The sequence below is a fragment of the Piliocolobus tephrosceles genome, chromosome 6 (genome assembly GCF_002776525.5).
Source record: "Piliocolobus tephrosceles isolate RC106 chromosome 6, ASM277652v3, whole genome shotgun sequence".
Lineage (NCBI taxonomy): Eukaryota > Metazoa > Chordata > Mammalia > Primates > Cercopithecidae > Piliocolobus > Piliocolobus tephrosceles.
Window position 1 is genome coordinate 60,379,309 of NC_045439.1, and position 22,382 is coordinate 60,401,690.

Consider the following 22,382-nt stretch of genomic DNA (forward strand, 5'->3'; position numbering starts at 1 on the left):
AATTTTTTTTGTATTTTTAGTAGAGACGGGGTTTCACTGTGTTAACCAGGATGGTCTCGATCTCCTGACCTCCTGATCCGCCCGCCTCGGCCTCCCAAAGCGCTGGGATTACTGGCATGAGCCACTGCGCCCGGCCATGAATATCTTAATATAGTATCTAGCATTTAGTAAATATTCAGTATCAAGAAATATAATATTTATTTTTATTTTTATAATCATCATCCTTTAGTATACATGTAATGTGGTAGTTTCATAAATAGACTTTGTAATCAGATATTTCAGTATAAGTGAAAAAACTTCTATAATATAATAGTATATTATAAGAGTCATATATTTTAATTGAACAAAACACAGGCACCTACTTTTCTTTAAAAATCCTACTTTTAAGCATTTCAGAATATGCTAAGTAGATCTTTCTTATAATGTTCCTATATATTTCATTTCCTTCATGTTAAATATTTCATAATAACATTCTGAATAAATTTTATGCCATAAAAAAACTGATTCTATCAGAATAGTGAGCTCTAACTTTCTTTTTTTTTTTAACACCTGAAGCTTTCTTTCATCATGTTCAAATTTTTCACACGATACATTTAATCATAACTGCAAAGGCCTATCCTTCTCACTGGATATTCCAAAGAATGAAATGTCAAACTATTAATAGCTAGTATGCTTAAAATGAACCTTCTATCAGGGGAAAATTTCCATTGGCAGACTTGAGTGCACTATAATGAGTGTGCTTGGTTTCATATTATTTAGCTTTTTTGAGGTGAAGAATCAAAGTAGTGTGGGCAGTCTTTTAAATAAAAGACCTTTTACGTAGCCTTTAATTTAGGGATGCTTTCCAACTCAGACTCTATTAAACTGTATGAAAATAGACTATGTCTGAAGAATTTTAAACCAACATTATCATTCTTCCTTACAGGCCATTGAAAATTGAATGGGCTGAATCTTTCAGGTGTGGACAAATGACATATAAATAGAGTCTAGAAAAACTCCCATCGTTGGTAATAATTCATTAAGTCAGATACTTTCAAAGAATTCTCACAAAAATAATCTATAAACAAGTAAATATGTATTTGGGGATATTTTCCCATTAGGTATAATTAATTACACTGATAACTATTTCCACTTAAAAGGAAATTTCTCCTTTATTAAGAAGAAACAAAATAGCTGCAAACACATTTAGGTTTGTTAGGCAAATACAAATATAACTGGAGAGCAAAGACTGTATTCACTTAACTTATTAGTATTTGATTCTAGTATCATTAATCACTCCACTTCAGTATTACATTCCAATGATCATATCTTTGATATTGTAATCATTCCAAACTTCTCTACCTGTGAACTATTAAATTGCAACAATATCCTGTTCATTGACTGCAACATTCTGACTCTGAGACACCTTTGTTCTCAATATATTTGCTTTTCAAGTTTTTGAGTTGTTCTAGCAAATCAATCTGTTGGCTGTCTTCCCCCATGAGTTTCCTTCTGAATTATTTCCTTACTGAACCAACTTAGACTGTCCCTTAAACTGTGCCTTAATGTTTTGCCTCCTTGTCCTTTTGACTCCACTCATAGTGTCTGACTCGACTTTTGAAGGAGAGAAGGCATCTGTTTCAGTTATTTCTTGCTGTATAACAAACTACTCCAATACTTCAGAGCTTAAAAGAATCACATTTTATTATATCTAATCATAGTAATTCTAACCAGTGGATAGCTGATTTGGTCCCTAATGTCCAAGATGATTTCATATGTCTGGAACCTTGGTGGGGACAACTGGAAGTCTAAGCTAAACTGTGCCCTCTGCTTCTCCATATTGTCTCTGGGCCACTTCATATGGTTTCTGCAGAGGAGAAGTTGAAGTTTTACATGGGGTTCAGAGCTTCCAGAGTGGGTACTTTAAAAGATAGGAAGTGGAACTGCCAGACGCTTGTGTCCTGGTCTCAGCAATTGGTACAGCATCACTTCTGCTCTGTGTTCTAATAGTGAAAATAATCACAGAGCCCATCCAGACTTAATGAAATGAACGTAAACTCCAGGTCTTGATGGGAGGAATTTTGAAGAAAATGTATACATCTTTATTCTTTGAACACTACTCATGTATTCGTTTATTCAATGAATAATGATATATCACCAACTATAATGACAGATACTGTGATGGAAACATGGGATGCAACAATGATTGGAGAATTTTAGGTCCCTTTGTAATGGAGCTTACATAAACAAGATATGAACAAATAGTGAAGATATGCAGAAAATACATGCAATAATAAATAAAAATTAACCATGGGAGAAGTTACTTTACCAACTTGTCATCAAAGATGGGCTTTCTGTAGGGGTAAAATCTGAATGATGAGAATGAGCAAGCTATTGAAAAACCAAAGGAAAGAACATCTCAGGCAGAAAGAACAAATTAGAGGTCTAAAGTCTACAAAAGTCTTGTCATGTAGAAACAAGAAGAAAACTTATGTGTTTGGGACATAGTCATCAAGACAAGAATGGTTGAGAACATGGGCAGAGTCAGAACTTGCAGGACCTTGAAGTCCTGAATAGCAAGCAGGGGTGAGTCCATAAAGTTTTTTGAACAGGAAAGTAACATGAGCTGATTTTTCTTTAAACGCACATTTGAAAAATCTCAGAAGAATGGGAGAACAAAAAGGGTACGTTGACCTATTACAAGTGCACTGCAGGGAATTTGTAGTAGTCTATGTGAGACATAATGGTAGTGGTAGTGGATATAGTGACAAATTTATAAGCTCCTAAAATATTTTAAAGTAGAATCAACATAAATAATTATCTTTTAAAATCATGGACAGTGTTCTTGAACATTTATCACTCATTATTTCCACAGTTTAACCATCAATTCACATACCCCAAACCCAAATTACGTATAATACACAGAAAAACTGTTTTTACTGTATTCCTTAATGGTACTAAACTTGTCAAAGAAAAAAATATATATTTTACATATCATCAGTCCTAACTTGGTTTTTGATAGCATTTGGTACTTTTGACCACTCATATTCTCTAAAACATGCAGCTCCTTTAATTTTTATAACACAACACTCTGGATCCCCACATCTCATTGATTGTTTATGATTATTCTCCTTTAAAAGCTTTTATTTTTCTCTAACCCCATAAGTGATTATATTCAAGAATAAAGTCCATATTTGGCATTTTACTTATTTTTTGTCTGTATTCACTCTGAGCTATCTTAATAACTGTAACCTTTGGTCAGTCCTTTCTTCTGAGTTTTAGATCTATATTTTCCCTTGACAATTAGATACATGCTTCTAGGCATGTAATAGACAAAATATTATGTAAAACCTCTCCAATGTAAACAACTAAAAATTCTGGACAATATTGTAAAATTAATTTTAAAAACATTTACAATGTTTATTTGAAAAATTACTTTGTCGAATTTAATGAAAGAAGTAAAATGAAGTTACATTTGCTTGAGGATATTTGTTGAACATGGACAAATCTAAGCTTCAATTCTGATGGCATCTTTGGGCAAGGGAAGCAGAACTTCAAACCCAGAGTATTCACTAGGGGAGGGATCTGTTGGTAGAACTTTCTGCCAAGAAGTTGGAACTCAAAGGATTATATCTGTAGGGTAGGAGTAAAGCAGAAGTAAACCCAGTCTACACGTTCCCACTCCTAAGGGAGTGCAAGAAATGTGTGACTTTGAAATGAACAGGATGGGATGATGTGGTAATCCATTCTTGAAATTATAGTTGATAGTTGACCTTTATATGGATTTTTAACTCAAAATCAAGTCACTTGATAATTCAAATTAGCCTGAATTCATGCACTTAAATGTGATCCTAGACAGTGATGTCTATAGTTGCCTGCGGACACAAATTTTCTCTGGAGAAAGAAACCATCATTTTAGTCATTGAAATATCCTATAAATATTTTTAAAGGGCAATGAATAGCATATAATCAAATTTATCGAAAGTAATCAAGAACACACAGGACGACAGTACTTCGAAAGAAAACCAACAGAAAAACTTCCTCAAAACGTCAATTGAAATTATCAGGCAGTGGCCCGGTGCGGTGTCTCACGCCTGTAATCCCAGCACTTTGGGAGGCCGAGGTGAGTGGATCACAAGTTCAGGAGATCGAGACCATCCTGGCTAACACGATGAAACCCCATCTCTACTAAAAATAAAAAAATTAGCCGGGCATGGTGGCGGGTGCCAGTAGTACCAGCTACTCGGGAGGCTGAGGCAGGAGAATGGCGTGAACCTAGGAGGCGGAGCTTGCAGTGAGTCGAGATTGTGCCACTGCACCCCAGCCTGGGTGACAGAGTGAGACTCCGTCTCAAAAAAAAAAAAAAAAAAAATTGTCAGGCAATATAAAACAATTACTTTGTTTACAGAAGTGTAAGATAAGCTTAACTACTTTTTCAGGTAGTGGAAACATACAAAAAAGTGGTATGGCAGGTGTACAAAATAACTACACAGAAAAGGAATAAATGAAGTATACATTATTGGAATTAAAAACACAATATATATTTTGCAGATTAAGTAGGATTGGAGAAAGACTTAATGAACTGAATTAGTTCAGATGAATTTATTCATAATGCAGTTCAGAAAAATCAACAAGTGGAAAATTTGAAAAGGGGTTAAAAGACATCAAAAACAGAATGAACAGGATCATCTAACGAGGATATAAAGAAGGAAATAGAGGTGTTATTTAAACAACTAATGATGAGAATTTTCCGAAATTACTTCAGATGAAAGACACCAAACTTAACAGCTTTAAGAAGCCCAACAAATTTCAAACCCATAAGTAAAAAAGAAACCCATCCCTAGGAACCGTATATTGAAACTGCAGAACAGCAATGACAGATATTTTGAAAGTGGCTGGAGGAAAAAAAAGACATTCATGTCAAAGTGTAAGACTTTGAGTTGACCTCTTTACACCAACAAGGGCCATCTGAAGACAGTGGAATTATATAATGGTGCACTGAAAGAACAAAGCCTGACAACCTACAAAGAAAATACCTTTTAATGTTTAATGTGTGTGTGTGTGTGTGTGTATATATATGCATACACATATATGTATATATAAAACATTAAATATATATACACATACATGTATGTATATATAAAACATTCATATGTATATATAAAATATTAAAATATGTATGTATTTTAACTTATATGTACATATATGTATGTTATACATAATATGTATAATTATATATATGTATATGTACACACAATTTCTACATATGTGTATATGTGCATATACACATATACATATGAAAATGAAAATTATATTTCATGTACGCATATATGTATATATACATATATGTATGTATATGTGTGTATGTATATAACATATACATGTATACACACACATACATAAATACATACATACATGCATACACTTTGGGACCTTTATTTACTTCTCCACATCACTAATCATGGATTATTGCATGCTTATGAGTGGCTAGGTCTTGAATTTCCTCAGGAAAACATAACACTATTGCGTGTGTATGGTTTCCTATAGAGAACTTCAGTCTTTGGGCATAGCATTAAGAGCTCTTGGTTTCCCAGCCCCACAAACTAAAATATATTTTTCAGAAAATCATGATCAAAGAGTTCACTAAAGATATGATAGATCTAAATTATAACTTCAGACCCAAGGAAAGTGGTCACAGATGGAAAGTCTACATGAAAGAAAGAAGGAAGGGCAAATAAGCTAGCAAATATCTGGACGTTTTTAAAAATACTATAAGTATACATTATTATACTATAATGTACAATAGAATTTTTTTTTTTTTTTTTTTTTGAGACAGAGTCTAGCTCTGTTTCCCAGACTGGAGCGCAGTGGCACAATCTCGGCTCACCACAACCTCTGCTTCCTGGGTTCAAGCGATTCCACTGCGTCAGCCTCCTGACTGAGTAGCTGGGTCTACAGCCACACGCCACATGCCCGGCTAATTTTTGTATTTTTAGTAGAGACGGGGTTTCACTATGTTGGCCAGGCTGGTCTCAAAGTCCTGACCTCATGATCCGCCCTCCTCAGCCTCCCAAAGTGCTGGGATTACAGGTGTGAGCCACCACACCTGACTATGTACAATAGACTTTTTATTAAAAAAAAAGAGAATTGAAATTCATGACTCAGTAACACATGTTAGAATGAGAATAAAAGGAATAAATTATCCTTAGATTATTGTTTTCTTCAGTAGTATAATAAGGGTATTGATTGATGTTTTTGGATAACTTAAGTATGCATGTTGCAAGCCTTGAGATAATCGGAATAATAGAAACAGAGTAAATAAATCTTCAAGTAGTAGCAGCAAAAAGATCAGAATGATAATGTAATCCATCCGTCTAAAAGAAGGCAATAAAAAGTAGCAGAAAACAAGTAGTACACAATAATAAGTTACAGTAAATTTAATACAAAAATGCAATAAAATAAAAGTACAAAATAAGTAGTTACAGTAAATGTCAATGAATAAAGTGCTAATAAGTGCTCTGGGTTAAAAAACGATTGACGGACTTACAAAATATCCTAAAAAATAAAACATAAGTTCATGATGTTTAAAAGAGATGCTTGTAAAATTTAAAGGTACTGAAAGTATAAGAAGAAGAATACTTATAAAGATATTGAAAGTATAAGATTAAAAGGATGGAAAAATATCACATGCAAATACTAACAAAATAAATGCCAGTATAACTATAATAATGTTAGACTATATATGTGTGTATATATATATATATATACATACACACACACACACACACACACACACACATATATATAGCATTGCTGGAGACAAAAAAGACTATAGTGATAAAATATTCAATATTCAACTCATGGACAACATAAACCAGTTCTAAATTCAAATCTACCTAATAGCATAGCCTCAAAACAGGTAAAGCAAAAAGGAGGCAGAACTACAAGGAGAATTTTTTAAATTAGGTATCTAAAGCTTACAACTTTTTTTTAGAGGAGTTTAACATACTCTTCTGAATTAATTCAACTGGAATAAGTAGGCAAAAAATAAATGAATAAACAACTATATGGATGATTTGGACAACTCCTCGATATTAGACTTGGCCCAATAGATACATATCACACTTCAAAAGTGCAGACTATTCCTTCTTAGCGGGCACACCAAGAACAGAAATCATTTGTATATTGTGTCATACAGCAAGTGTTAACAAATTCAGAGGATTGAAAACGTGTACTATTTTATCTGACTACAGTTCATTTAAGCAAAAAATCAAAAGCAAAGAGAAAATAAAACGTGACCCATATATTTGGAAATGAAGAAACACTGCTTCTGGATGTGTGATTGACAGATGCATAAAATTGACACATTAAACATACATCAATCTACCTCTCCTTTTCCTCGCTGTCTTCATGACTGGCACTATTATCCACTTCATTGCCTAAGGCATCATTTTTGGTCCCATTGACCTCACCTTGGTTCAGGCTTTCACCAGTGATTTAATTTTTTTGCAACTCGTCTCTTCCCTCTGTGGTTTCTGCTTTTCCTATCTACCACAATATTTTTCCTAAAAAAAAAAAAATTAATTTGATCATATAAATCCTTTATTTAAAAATTTTAGAAGATCTCCTCAATACCAAGAAAATGCATTCCTTGAATAGAGTCTATTTCTTTTCATCTTTATTTCCCCCCATGCGATTATGGTCTTCTTTTGTGCATCAGCTATGCTAATCCATCTGCATTTCTCTGGACATCCCTTCCTCTTCAGATTTTATACCTTTGAAGGTACACATCTCTCTACCTGGAATACTTTCTCTTACTGCTTACTCACCTGACCATTCCCTGTACATTCTTGAAGACACAGCTGAGTATCATTTTTGTAACATACTTGCCTGGTCAAGAATTGTCATTCTTGACAATTGCCTGGTGAAGAATTGTCATTCAATTCTTATTTACTTAGCACTGTAGAATAATTTTTCATACAGTTTTGTAAATTAGCTTCTTAAATAGCTGCCTTCGGTATCAGACCATGAAGTGAATGAAGAGAGGAATCTTTTCATTGTACATTAAAAAAGGAATTCTTACCACTTTTAGACAAAGGGCCCCAAACAACAACAACAAAAAAAAAGGAGAATATTGATAATATTAGAATTAATAGGTAAGTTTAAAAATATTTGCTGAAAGAGGTAAGAAGGATCAGTCAGCTCTAGTAGTTTCACCTGCAAATGCATTTGTAAAGCAAGGAGACTCATTTACTTCCTACCCTCAGGAAATCACATTTCCCAACCCAAGCTAAAATTTCTGGGCTTAAATATGTTCTTCATTCACTTCTTACACTCCTCCTCTATTGCTGCATGTGTTATTAAAAATGGCTTATTCTAATAAGAGTAGCTTTTGGCTTATTGCAAGTCACATCTTTCATCTGTTTTTACATATCTTTTCTACAGATCCCCCTGCAGTGGAACCAGCATTCTTGGAAATCCGGCAAGGACAGGATCGAAGTGTCACTATGAGCTGCAGAGTACTGAGAGCCTATCCAATACGGGTGCTGACCTACGAGTGGCGCTTGGGCAATAAATTATTACGGACGGGTCAATTTGACTCTCAGGAATACACAGAGTACCCTGTGAAGAGTCTTTCCAATGAAAACTATGGAGTTTATAACTGTAGCATCATAAATGAAGCTGGAGCTGGGCGATGCAGCTTTCTTGTAACAGGTAGGATTCCAGATACTTTCTTTTTATATGTTTTGTTTTTTTAGACCAAGAGAGTTTAGAGCTATGTCAATATAAGAATGAAAACACTTTGTAAATCAATGGAGCATAGAACAGCTTGACTACTCAAATTAGAGCTTCTACACATTTATTTTTAAGTCAAATTTATTTTAATAGTAAAAAGGGTGCACGGGCCTACAAAATTACAAAGAAGTTTATCTGAATTCTAGTAGAGTTAGTGAGGAGGAGGTTGGTTATTGTATTAGTCGATTCTCACACTGCTATAAAGAACTACCTGAGACTGGGTAATTTACGGAGAAGAGAGGTTTAACTGACTCACAGTTCTGCCAGCTGAACAGGAAGCATGACTTGGAAGCCTCAGGAAACTTACAATCATGGCAGAAGGCAAAGGGGAAGCAAGGACCTACTTCACATGGTGGCAGGAAAGAGAGAGAGAGAGTAAAGGGGGAAGTGTCACACACTTTTAAACCATCAGATCTCATGGGAACTCACTCACCATCACGAGAACAGCAAGGGGGAAATCCACCCCCATGATCCAATCACCTCCCACCAGGGCCCTCCCCTGACATGTGGGGATTGCAATGCCACATGAGATTTAGGTGGGGACACAGAGCTAAACCATATCAATTATTTAGAGTGTTTCGGTAATAATGAGACATACTGTGGTGTTGGCTGGCTTTACTTAGATCAAGTTGCAATTTTTTTTTTTTCTTTTCAAATCTCATGTGAATAGATAATTGCTCTGGTTTTCTTATTACCAGAATGTTTTTATTTTGTTTATTTGCTTATTTATGTATGTATTTATTTACTACGTCTCAATATATGATAACTTTCAATTTTGTCTTTGGCCATATGTTTACAAATATTCCAAGAAAAAGCAGTAGAGTTGTATCTGACAGATAGTAAATTAGGGAGAAGTATTGACTTTTGATGTCATTGTCTTTTAAACCTTCCCTCTGTATTATGACTTATGTAATTATTTACATTGTTTTTATAATCTGTATACTGCACATTATTTTTGAGTGACAAATTAGGAATGCATTAAAAGAAAATACTCCTCATTTTTTTTTTTTGTCATAGGTAGTTAGTTGTAATAGTTGAAATGTTCATAGTAGTAAAAAAAGAAACTGGACATTGTGTATTATCTAGAAAGAAGTCATAAAAGTGATTAAAATGTTCCAGACTTAAAACTTATTAATAGCATAAATTGTAAGTGATAATTTCTAACTTGTGAGGGAACTTTCTAATTATGAACTGCCTTTAGCCATTTTTGCTTTCTGAAATGTAATATTAGCTAGTCTAATCTAGGAAAGCATATCAGATGTCTGCATGAAACTTTGAAACACCAATTAGTTCATCTACTAAAGCATATCAGGATTAGTATTCCTTATGAATTTCTCATAACTTGAAATTTTGAATCTAACGTAAGAGAGCCACGGAATAGAAATATACAAAGATCCATATATTTTTAATGCACAAAACAAATCTTTCAAGATAATGCTGTTTACTTCTGAGACTCAAATTAACTAAAAACATTTTAAATTTTCTTTTTTACAATTATTTTACTCTTCCACTTACCATGAATTTTGTATAGTCATCCCAAAGTAGACTTGATCTAACTATACACCAAAATGTATAGAATCGAACTAAAAGGCAATGACATCTATGCCTGTATTAACTCACAGGAAATCTTAAAAGATTATTCCTCTTTTCTTTCTTCTTTTAAAATTCTATGTTTATGATGTATGTTAAAGTAAGGGGCTAAAAGAAGAGAATTGTGTTCACTTAGATGTCAGAAGAGGTGTGAGAATAGTTTCCTGCGAGGAAAAAGAAGAAAGTAAGCCAAGGTATTTTGGAAACTGCGATGAGCCTAGCTTGTAGTATACTATCTATGTTAAAGATAATTAACTAGAATACTAAAAAATACTTTGCATTTGTATACGTTTTATGTATTCATATTTTAATGGTGAAGTCACAGCAGTTTTATGTGGTTTAAGTGAGCTTCATGAGCTTTAGTAGAAACCCAGATGCCATTTTTCATCTTCTACGATGGGCTATGTTTTACGAGTTCTAAAGGTTAATGTAGCATATTGATTTATTAGAATAAGCCCATTTGTAAATTTGAAACTCCAAGTATTACCTATATTACTTATATGTTAATATGTAGACATAAATATTTCCATTTTAATAGTTCTGTAATACTATAGCACAGGATTTAACTGGAGTATACATTTCAGTTTATCAAAGATTCAAAATGTCTCAATATTTAACTCTGGAAAAACATATTCTTCAATACTTCAAAATATCTGGGCTTAGTTTTTCATGGCATGACTGAATATCATTCTATGTTATACCCCATTATGTCCCATCACATTGCTTGATCTAGAAAAGAAAACCAGTAACTCTAGAGTGATTAAATAGATGAAGGATGAACAAAAGAGTTAATGATTCAATGAAAGAAAATTTCTGAAAATAATTTTTAAATGAGAAAAAAATGAATACAGAGAGAGTCAAAGGAAGGCTTAAGTTGAAAATAAATCATATATATTTTAGGAAGCTAGCTAGTGCCCTCTGAAAAAGGTAAGTCTATGTCCTAATCCCTGGGAACTGTGGATATTAACTTACAAGGCAACATATGTAATTAAATTAAGGATTTTGAGAGGAGGAGCTTATCTTGAATTATCTGGGTGGGTCTCAAATGCAGTAACATGTATTCTTATAAGAGAGAGGCAGGGGGAGTTTTAAGAGAGAAGAAGAGGCAACGTGAGTATGCAGTAATGCAACCACAATCTGAAGAACCCCTGGAGCCACCAGAAGCTGTAAGAGGCAAGGAGTATATTCTCCCCTAGAGTCTCTACAGAAGTAGGAAGTAAGGTCCTGCCAGGACCTTGGTTTCAGACTTCTGGCCTTCAGAATTGGGAGAAGATAGTTTTTGTTTGTTTGTTTGTTTAAGCCATCCAGTTTGTGGCTGTTTGTTATGGCAGTCTTAGATAACAAATACATATTACAACTCACTATTTCAAAGAACCCCTCTCTTAAAAATTATACGTGATGAATAGAACAGTTTTGTCAACTGTCCTCAGTTTTATCACACTATGCAGGCTAGACCCTGGAGACATGGGTGCACGTGTCTTATATTTCAGCAAAGTTGTAAGAAGGGGTTGCTTTTGCCACCTAAAAGGTCAGCTGGAACAAGCGTACAACTGCAAGAGGCAGGCAGTGCGGAAAATCAACCTGGGAGGTCTCAGGTCACCTACATCAGTAGATTGTGTAGGTTTAAGCTACACATTGGCTTAAACCAACCACAAGGGATGCTTCAACATTGAAATGTTATGCCCATTACATAATATAGCAGAGAAAAGATGTTTCCAGCAGCTTGATTATATAAGAAACCAGATGACAGAATCTACTGGTAGATTCTGTTGACAGCACCACAGATTAATGAAGATGCACTTTTATTCTTTTTTTGAACATGAAGACCCAGGTAATCTGCAGCAAAATGCAGTGTTTATTTATAAAGTTTTAAATTATCTGTGTCTTTCAAATTGTTCTAATTGATATTTCTAAATATTTAGCAATCAAGATGTTAGCTCTAAGCTATTCTAATTATGTTCCCACTAACTACACCTTCTTCATATTTCTTCACTTTAACAGACTTGCTTCTGACATTATGTTTTTATTGAAATGTTTATGGATGTCAGGAGACTAAGATTTCTTGACAAGCCAGAGAAGACAATAAATAATGTGAAAAAAGCATAATTTTTATATTAACTTTTTTGTCTAGTTGCTTAAATGCAATAGTCTAAGCATATGCATTTATTACATGGTTTTAGATAAAAGAAAATAAGAGCAAAATAAAATGATAATCAATGTTCCCTATATAATCCAGGAGATAAAAGTAGAATGCCCTTCTAACTTCCAGAAAGTACATGTACACAGTTATATATACTTAGACTTGTAAAACATTTAGGAATTTTATCAATGGAGACATTTTTAAGATTCTTTTAAATGAAAGATACTAAAGGAGTGTTTTGTGTTTTTTTTTCCCCCAAAAGGTAACAGTGTGTATATATAATAGATTTTTTATTGCATAGCCATAAATTATAATTGAGTATAAAACCACCAATATGTACTCTCAACTGAGTTGTTTTTTACAATCAGGAATGTATTTAACAAATATTTCCTGTCTACTTACTAAGTGTGAGGTACAAGATTAAACATCAGAAAGAGAACAATAAAAACTTTCTCTGAAAAACTTTGCCAGTTTTACATGTGCATAGCATCTTGAAGTAATTTTGTTTTTATATCTATTGCACTTCTTAAGCCTTTTATTCTCTTCTGGGACATTGCAGTTTCCTTTTATCTGATCTCTGAAATTTTCATATTGTTGGGCTTTATTTTCCTAGAAAACCTAGCTTATCTTAAGTGAGAAAGGTTGATTCTGTTTATTGCCTGTAGGATGATATGCAAATTCTTCACTGTCATAATTCTTCAAAGCATTCATTAATATCTCAAATAAAATATGTAGCATAATCTCTACTTCAGTTCTACCAGTTATTCCAAATTCAATTCAAATGTGACTATGCTGCTTCCCCCAAATCATCACACATTTGTAGGACTCTGCCTTTCTTCACATACTTCTTTATTCTGAAATACTAGCCTTTTGTGTGTCTCTGTGCTACAGTTATAGTGACTTTTGCGTATGACTTTACCAGGGTTATGTCGATCGTTGTTCTTCAACCAAATACACAGGTGCAGGCTGTGATAATATTTTATGATTCACAAATTAATGATTACTGCTGTAACTGCTTCTCTCTGAATGTGTATATAAACTCCAAATAACCAGGATGTAAACATGGCTTAACCATTATTTAAACAGTCTAGAAAATTATTTCACTCAGGTTAAGTGATGTGTCATTTCAGAAAGTAACACGATGGTTCTCCTCCACAAAGTCCTTGGGAATTCAGGCTTCTTCCATCTTAATCCTCAACCACCATCAATAAATGGTACATCTTATAACTCTGACTACTTAAATTGCAGCTATTAATTCCACATTTCCTCCAAAAGTGAAGCATGCTTCTTCTTTTTGAGGACACTTCCCAATAATTTTACACATTTTTTTCTGCTTGGATATCATTGAAAATAATCATATTTCTTCACTATCAATTAATGTTGTGGGTATGTATTGTATTTTAAGAAGATTAAATTGTATTATATATATGTGTATATATATGTACATGTGTGTGGATATATACATATATATAGTATATGTGTGTGTGTATACATATATATGTTGCCTTCATTGAAAATAGTTCAGTGAAATTAAAATGAGATTGCCAAGGAGAATCCTTGAACTATAGTTTTATCTGTGTAAACCTTGCGCCAATACTATTATACCCCTTTTTCAGAGCCATGAACATTTAGGGTCTCAGAATAATTTCAAAATATAGATGATAAGAGGTTTGATTAGTGACTCAAGATATTTTAATGCTAAACATAATAAAATTGATGGTGCTGTGTTGGTTATTTTTTCTGCATAAAGAATTACTACAAATTCAAAAGCTTTAAATAACATATTTATTGTCTCACGGTTTCTATGTGTCAGGATTCCAAGCATGGCTTAGCTAGGTCCTCTGTTCTGGGTCTCACAAGGCTGCAATCAGACTGTTGGTTGGGCTGTGTTCTTATATGGAGGCTCAGCTGGGGAAAAATACCTTCCAAGCTTATTCAAATTACGGAAAGAATTAATTTCCTTGTGTTGTATGATAGAGGCCCTGGCATTTGCTGGCTATTTGCTGGACCTACCCTGAGACCCTAGAATATGCCTGCAGGTCCAAGAAGCTGCCCTCAATAGTTGGTTCCATGGGCTTCTCAAAAATGGCTGCTTATTTCAAACCCACAAGAAGAATCTCTAGCTCCAGTCTGCTAAACTGGAATCTTACGTACATAATACAATCACAGAAGTGACATTCTGTCACAGTTTTTAGATTCTATTAATCAGAAAGAAGTCATGGTTTTTCCCTGACACTGAAAGAATTATGCAAAGATATGAAAAACAGGAGACAGGAATCACTGGGAGTCATATTAGGGTCTTTCTGCCACAAGTACTAGCATTTCCTGCCACTGGGAGTCCTTTTTGAACATAGCCTACATAAGACTGAAACTGCTATATCTATTGAAATATTAACTAAAGAAATCCTTCATAGTTTAATCCCTTTCCTTAATCCTGCCAAATAGGGTTTTACAAAGCAAAATTTTGCCTGTAACTGTTACTCTCACCTTTAGTTTGGAAATATTTGAGCTAGGATTTCACATCCTGTGTTTTCCTTTTGGCATATTACAATATTCATATTGACATATTGAAACTACCAATTTCTCCATGTTCAGTATATAAAGAATTTCAAAATGACTGAGGATTTTAATATCACCTAAAACAAGATGTTGGAGGAATCTAGCATTTCTTATTCCTGAAGTATAAGTGGGAAGAAACAGCTACTAAAGGAGATTTGACTCCACATCAAAAATAAAGTGTTTTATCTTTTTTCTTTATAATTTTGGATTGTATTAATAGTGACCAGATAGAAAATATATTTTAGTCTCTGGTAGTGTCTGTATTTATTTATTTATTTATTTATTTATTTATTTATTTATTTATTGCTATTCAGCTAGATATTTCTTTCTTAATAATGTCTAAAAATGAGCAAAATAATACTGTTGAAAAATCATTAATAACTATCAGAAGTAAGAGCAGTCTAAACATACTTTGAAAATGAAAAATAATTGCCAGTAAAATTACCTGTGATAACGCTAAAAGACAAGAAATTTCAATGTCAAATCAAAGTTTCTCAAGGCCAGAATTTTGCTAAATTTATTAGAATTTTATTTATGATGATAACAGGTGGACTAGTAGATCCCAATATTTTAGCCAGCTTATGAGTTGCAGTTGTATTGCAAAATAACCTTAAGCAGAAAATCATAATATGTCCTAACAATTCCATGTGTAGCCTTCTGTAGTTTACTACGTGATTCCATACTTACCCTTATCATCTCCAACAACCCTACTATATATGCAGAAGAGATGGTATCACCCTCCTTTGACAGATAAACTAACAGAGATCCAGGAAGCCAAGAATAACATAGTTCAAAGTCTTTTTGACACATGTCAGTGACTCTTTTATTAGTGATGATAAATGAATATTTGAATAATCAAGCCAGATAAAATATAAGAGAGTCCATGCAAAATCTGGAAAATTAGGGATAAAAATGTAAGTATCACTTAACAAAGTTAATGCTGTCACTTATTACTAAAATATATACCTTAATATTTGACTTAAATTCATATAATTTTTTTAAAAATTTATTTTTCTCCAGTAACCATATGACGAGGTATTTATATTTCATATCATACTTAAATAAAAACTTCAATTAAAATTTTTGTTATTTTTACAGCAGTTTGATGGCTCCTTAATTTATTTGCATTACTCATTTTCTTCATTATAAAATCATGTAATTTCTTCAATAAAAGATTCAGAGCAATGTTACTATCAAAAATCTACTATTGGACTCTCTTAAAACTAAAGCATTGCAATGCTAAAGATCAATTTAAAGCACAACTACCATTCAACCCCACAGTCCCACCGTTGAGTATCTACCCAAAGGAAAAGAAATCATTATATAAAAAAGACACCTCAACTTCTATGTTTATCACAGCACTATTTACAATAGCAAAGTCATGGAATCCAACTAAGTATCAATTAATAGGTGACTTGATTAAAAAATGTGTTATATATATATGAGGAATGCTATATAGCCATAAAAATTAATGAAATCATGTCCTTTGCAGCAACATGGATGAAGCTGGAGGCCATTATTCTAAGTGAAATAACTGAGAAACAGAAAATCAAATACCAATGTTCTCATCTATAAATGGGACCTAAACGATGGACACACATGAACATAAAGATGGAAATAATAGACTTTTGGGATTCCAAAATGAGAGAAGAGAAAGGGAGGTGAGGGTTAAACAATTACACATTGGGAAACATTTCAATGCTCACTATTTGAATGATGGGTACACTAGAAGGCAATTTTACATGGGTATATTATGCAATATACCCATGTAAAAAGCTACACATATGCCCTAAAAATCTTAAAAAAAAAAAAAAAAAAGAAATCACAGTATCAAATTACAACATGGAGAAAATTACGTGAACTCCTCTAGTCCACATGGAACTCTTCTGGATAATCTGTTGTGGGTACAGCTGTCTTTTATTTTTGGTCAGTATATAAAGAAAGTTCTCCCATGAATGAAAGATTTTAACATCTTCTAACAGATTAGCTCTGTGCAAGCGATTTAATTCTTTGTGGTCTTGCTTCCTCTATCTGTTGAATGGGAGATGATAAATCTGCTTCCCATGACTCACATAATTTTAGGATTATCAGATAAGCTAATCAATGTGAGTGTTTTCAAAACAAAGCAATATGATCACATAAAAGTAAGATGAGAAGATTTCCAGATTTAGCCATAGGTAAGCTACTCTCTGTCTGAGTAACACAACAATTGAAAATGCCCCTCCAAAAAGGCAGAGATGGGGAGGATGACTGATTTAGATGAGATAAAGTAAGTAATCAATGCACAACTGAGCTTTGGTTGGAAGAGAAGTGTGGTAAGATTATTAGGCTGGAGCCAATGAGGCCAGTGACAATATTTTGTGGCTAGTCTGAAAGAGAACTTTGCATTTTAGGTGAGCTTTTTCCCCTCTGTATATTATTCTGGATGGCTTATTGCCTGACATTACCAAGGAGCAGAAAAGCAGCAATTCTAACTTGAAATATTAGGAGAAAAATTGAGAGAGAACCAGAGCTGGAATGAACAGTGTATAGAAATGAGGGCAGCCAGGGTGGTTGGCTCTCAGAGTTTCTGCTGTTCTTCCTCTCCTCGACATCTCCATTCACACTCCCTCAAGCTAGACCACACCCAAGAGGCAGGCCAACCTAACATAACAGCAGGGCCTGGACCTAGAGTATTTTAAACTGGGAGAACTGGAGGGAGAAAACTGAAGAGTAGAGGGAAGAGAAGATAGAAAATGGTAAAAATGATACTGCAACCAGATCTCTCCATCCTGAAGCACTCCTTCTCTTTACCTAAGGAACACAAGCAAGAACCTAGGTCATCCTTACTCTCATAGATGGTACAAGGCAATTAGGGCTCTCACAGGAATAAAATCTGCAAAATCCAGAGCAAAACAATTATGAAAGAAAAAAGACAAATGGAATAATCTATTCCACATTAGGTAGGAGTATTAAGAAACAGAAAGTAAGAGTTTTAAATACATAAAATTTCATCCTCAAAGAAAGCAGGAAGAATATAAAAAACATGAAGCAGAAAAAAGAGCATTGCAGAAAAGAAATTGATGACAATGGGCATACAAATATAACAGTTATATAAATAACTACATTACTAGACTAAATTGCAGAATAGGCACAAGGCAGGAATAAGTAGTTTGAAAGATACCGTAGAGGAACTCCCCAGTAGGGGACACAAAGATAAGCCAAGTGTTAAGAGATGTGAAGGACAAAAGAATATCTGCTTAGCAGGAAACCCATAAGGAAGTAAAAGACCAAATGCAGAAATAAAATTAAATTAAAAAAGCAGATTTTTTTTTAAATTAGAAAGTAAAAAGCACTAGTGTATTAGTCCATTTTCACACTCCTGATAAAGACATACCCGAGACTGAGAAATTTACAAAAGAAAGAGGTTTCATTGGACTTACAGTTCTATGTAGCTGGGGAAGCCTCACAATCATGGTGGAAGGCAAGGAGGAGCAAGTCATGTCTTACTTAGATGGATGGCAGCAGGCAAAGAGGGAGAGGGAGCTTGTGCAGGGGAACTCCTCTTTTTTAAAACCATCAGATCTCATGAGACTTATTCACTATCAGGAGAACAGCATGGGAAAGACTTGCCCCATGTTCAGTTACCTCCCACCTGGTGCCTCCCACAACATGTGGGAATTCAAGATTAGATTTGAGTGGGGACATAGCCAAACCATATTGGCTAGACCTCTGAGTGATGTGGCTCATGGAATGACAGCAAAAATAGGTTGGGAGAAAAATTTACATGCTCTGATAAATTTAAATGAATTTTAAAATATCAAGTATAAAAATCTTTAAGAAGCTATTTACAGATATAAAGTAGATCATTTATACAGGATTTAGAATTATATAGACATTAAACTTCATGCAACTTGACATGCAGAGAGATAATGGAGTTATGTTTTCAAAATATTAAAGATAAAATACATTGAAAAAGAATTTTGCATGCAAATAAATATACATTTAATTGTGAGGACACGATAAAAATATTCCTATTATAAAAGTTGATCTTACAAAGATTATTTAAAAAAAAAATTCTTGGTTGTTGGAATGAAGCAAGAAAGAGATGAATCTGGGGGAAAAGAATGGAATATGAGAAAGAAGAAAGGATGAGTAAAGACCTAATCAAGTCTGTTTTTTTGTAAACAAGTAATGCTTAAAATATTTTATTCATAATAATTCAATATTAAGACTTGAGTCAATGCCAATATAACATAAGGGGACAGGTCTTTTGAGGATATAAGGGTAAGGACCTGGCATCCTTCCTCTGACCTGTCAGTCATGGTAGGGAGTTACTGACACTAAAAAATCAGTGTTTCACTGTATTGTCAGTTTTCTCTGGGCCTGTGGTGTAAGTGAGGTGACTGGAGGAACTTAGGGGTAAAAGAGAAAATTCTAGTTTTGGAATCCTCTTCTCTGGTGTTGGTATGACTAGCCTTTTCTTGTTCTGCAAGTCTTAATATATGTCATCTCTCAGAGATTGTCTTCAGAATATTGTCAAACCCAGAAATTATGTAACTGTTTGTTGACTACATCCACATCATAATGTATGCTCCAAAGGAGCAAACATCAGTCCATTTATTGAATGAGTATTTCAGGCCATTAAGATTTCTCTTAACAAGCACTTATTCTTGCTTGTTAGCCTTTCATTTACTGCTATATTGGCAACACAACTCCAGTGCAATACTAGTTCACAAGCAAATGCATTAATTCATTTCGAAGTACAGAAACCTTTGAAAACGCCATTTTTTTTTTTTTTATTTTTTGCAGGCACGTTAATAGATTGTTTTGCGAGTAAACAAGGGAGAATATACCAAGTTTCAATAATTATCATATAAATTGGCAATATAGCTGTAAAATCAAACAATAAGGTTATATCATATTGAGCTCACTGCCTACAATCTCCCCTCCAATATCTGTAGGAATTCCTCATACATAGAGCACTACCAATGAATACTTGTTCAATGAGTGAAGCTATAGGAAGAGAAGGAAAATTTAGAAGTTTAGATCTCATACCTGAATTTTTATTCAGATTAAATTAAAACATCATTTATAGTTTTAAAGATTTTTGTCCACTTTTTGACTCAGTTTATCTGTGTTATAGCATATTTTTTCTTTATTCTAATTTTCTGATTTCTAATTTAAGCAACATTATCTACTTAACCATATGTATTAACCATGTCTTTAAAATACATGCATTATACAACTCATGTCTTCGTTAAAAGCTTTTGAATACCGTGTTGTAGGTTTACTAAAATCTTGAAAGTTATCTGGAAAATACTAATGGAGCCAGCCTTTCTACTACAAACAACCATAACATTGGACGAACTACATGAAGTTACAATTTTAAGGGATAAAAACAGACAGTGCAAGACTGCATTTCCTGAGAGACGCAAACCGATGAATTGAGCCCCATGATTATTCTAGCTCTCCATTTTGGGGAATTTGCTATATATGAACATAGCAAGGTAGAGTCCGAGCAGAGCATAGATTTCTGGCTAAGCTAAAGAAACATATATTAAAACTCAAAGCAGCAAAAGCATCTATCTGCAGGACAAAATATTATATAGTAAGAAAACTCTGTAGAAGAAGGGTCATAGAGGTTAGTGTGGATCCTTACCTCAGGACTAGACTCTACAAGGATGAGGTGATTTACCATTTTCTTCTCTATGAGACTTTTGCAAGCAGAAAATTGATAATAGAGTTCTAGCAATGCTAAAGGAAGCCGGGATTTCAGCTCCTCAGGACAGATTATACCTCCTTAAATTCTAAACAACCTGATGAGATTCCAAAAGATTAAGTCAAAGCAATAAAAACCATGTCAGAGTAAAGACTTATTCTAGGTACTCCATAATAAAAACTAATACCAAGCTCTGCTAAAATTTAGAGGGAGGTAGAATTTCATGGTGAGTCCCACCAAGTTTGAAGAGCTTAGGAACATCCTTGGATTTCCACAGATTTCATCACTTTTTACATTTAATGAAATGTAAAAAGCTGGCAAACAAAGGTTCAAAAGGGACAGCAAGTAATTGAACTCTCTACTAAACTAAAACTTGACAGTCTTTACAGGGTGAAAGAGAGCACAGTCCAGTTATTTATAATATATTATTCATGATGTTCATTAAACAATAAAAATTACCTGACATACAAAGAAAGAGGAAAATGTTACTTCTGGTCCAGAATAATAGTAGTTTATTAAAAACTAACCTTAAGGTAGGTCAGATGTTGGATGTAGCAAAAAGCTTCAGGTAGCTATTATAAATATTTTCAAAGTATGATGGGAAAATATGTTCAAATAATTAAAGAAACATGCAGATTTTATGAGCAAATGAATAAGAAATTTTAGCATACAGAAAACTCTAAAAAAGAACTAGATGCAAATTGAACAACTAAAACTCACCATAATTGAAATGAAAAATTCTATGGGTGGGTTTAATAGTATACTGGAAAAGGCAAGAGGACTGGTAAAATTGAAAACAAATTGAAAGAGCTGATCCAACCTGGTAGATAAAAAAAATAGAGGGATTGAAGAATAAAGAGAAGAGACCTAAAAACATGGGGCACAGTGTAAAACAGTTGAAAACAAGTGCACTTGAAGTTCTAAAATAGAGTGAGAATGGGGCAGAAAAAATGGCTGAAATTTTCTACAAATTTTTGAATCAGACCCTCAAATCCAAGCATATCGTGGTGCACAAAGCAAGAAAAATACAAGAAAACAACACGTAAGAATACCATAGTCCAACTGTGGAAAACTAATGATAAACAGAAAATTTTCAAAGCAGCCAGAAAAAAAAATGGTATTCTGATGATATGCATGACAATTACTTTCTCATTAGAAACAATACAGCCTAGAAGAAAATGGGGAAAATGGGACATCTTTAAATCTTTAAATATCTTTTGAAAATACTGTCAATTTATATTTTATGTCTAGTGAAAATATACTTTAAAAATTAGAGTCAAATAAACATACATATTCTGAAAAATAAAAGCTAGAGAATTGGTAGTTTGCAAAACTGCAGTACAAAAAATGCTAAATGGTGATCTTTATACTTAAGGGAAAGGCTATCAGTGAAAACCAGGATCTATAAAAATAACTAAAGAGGATTAGATATAGTAAATAATGGATAAAGATAAAAGGTTATGTTTCTTTTATCTTTCAATTTTCCTGATACACATCTGTATAAATGGTGATCAACAAATAGCAGCCTGAGGTCAGCAAACTGTTTTTGTAAATAAAGTTTCATTGGAACACACCTTCCCTTATGTATTGTCTATAGCTGCTTTCACGCTACAACCG

The 22,382-nt window shown here is 33.6% G+C and overlaps 1 protein-coding gene across 2 annotated transcripts in view; it reads left to right on the forward strand.

Annotated features, from left to right (window-relative positions):
* MDGA2 (MAM domain containing glycosylphosphatidylinositol anchor 2) overlaps positions 1–22,382 on the forward strand; it is an 837,636-nt gene that overhangs the window by 713,710 nt on the left and 101,544 nt on the right. For both annotated transcript variants that reach the window (XM_023222649.1, XM_023222650.1), the window contains exon 9: positions 8,425–8,694. In XM_023222649.1, the coding sequence (XP_023078417.1) occupies positions 8,425–8,694 (270 nt within the window). The remainder of the gene's footprint in view (positions 1–8,424; positions 8,695–22,382) is intronic.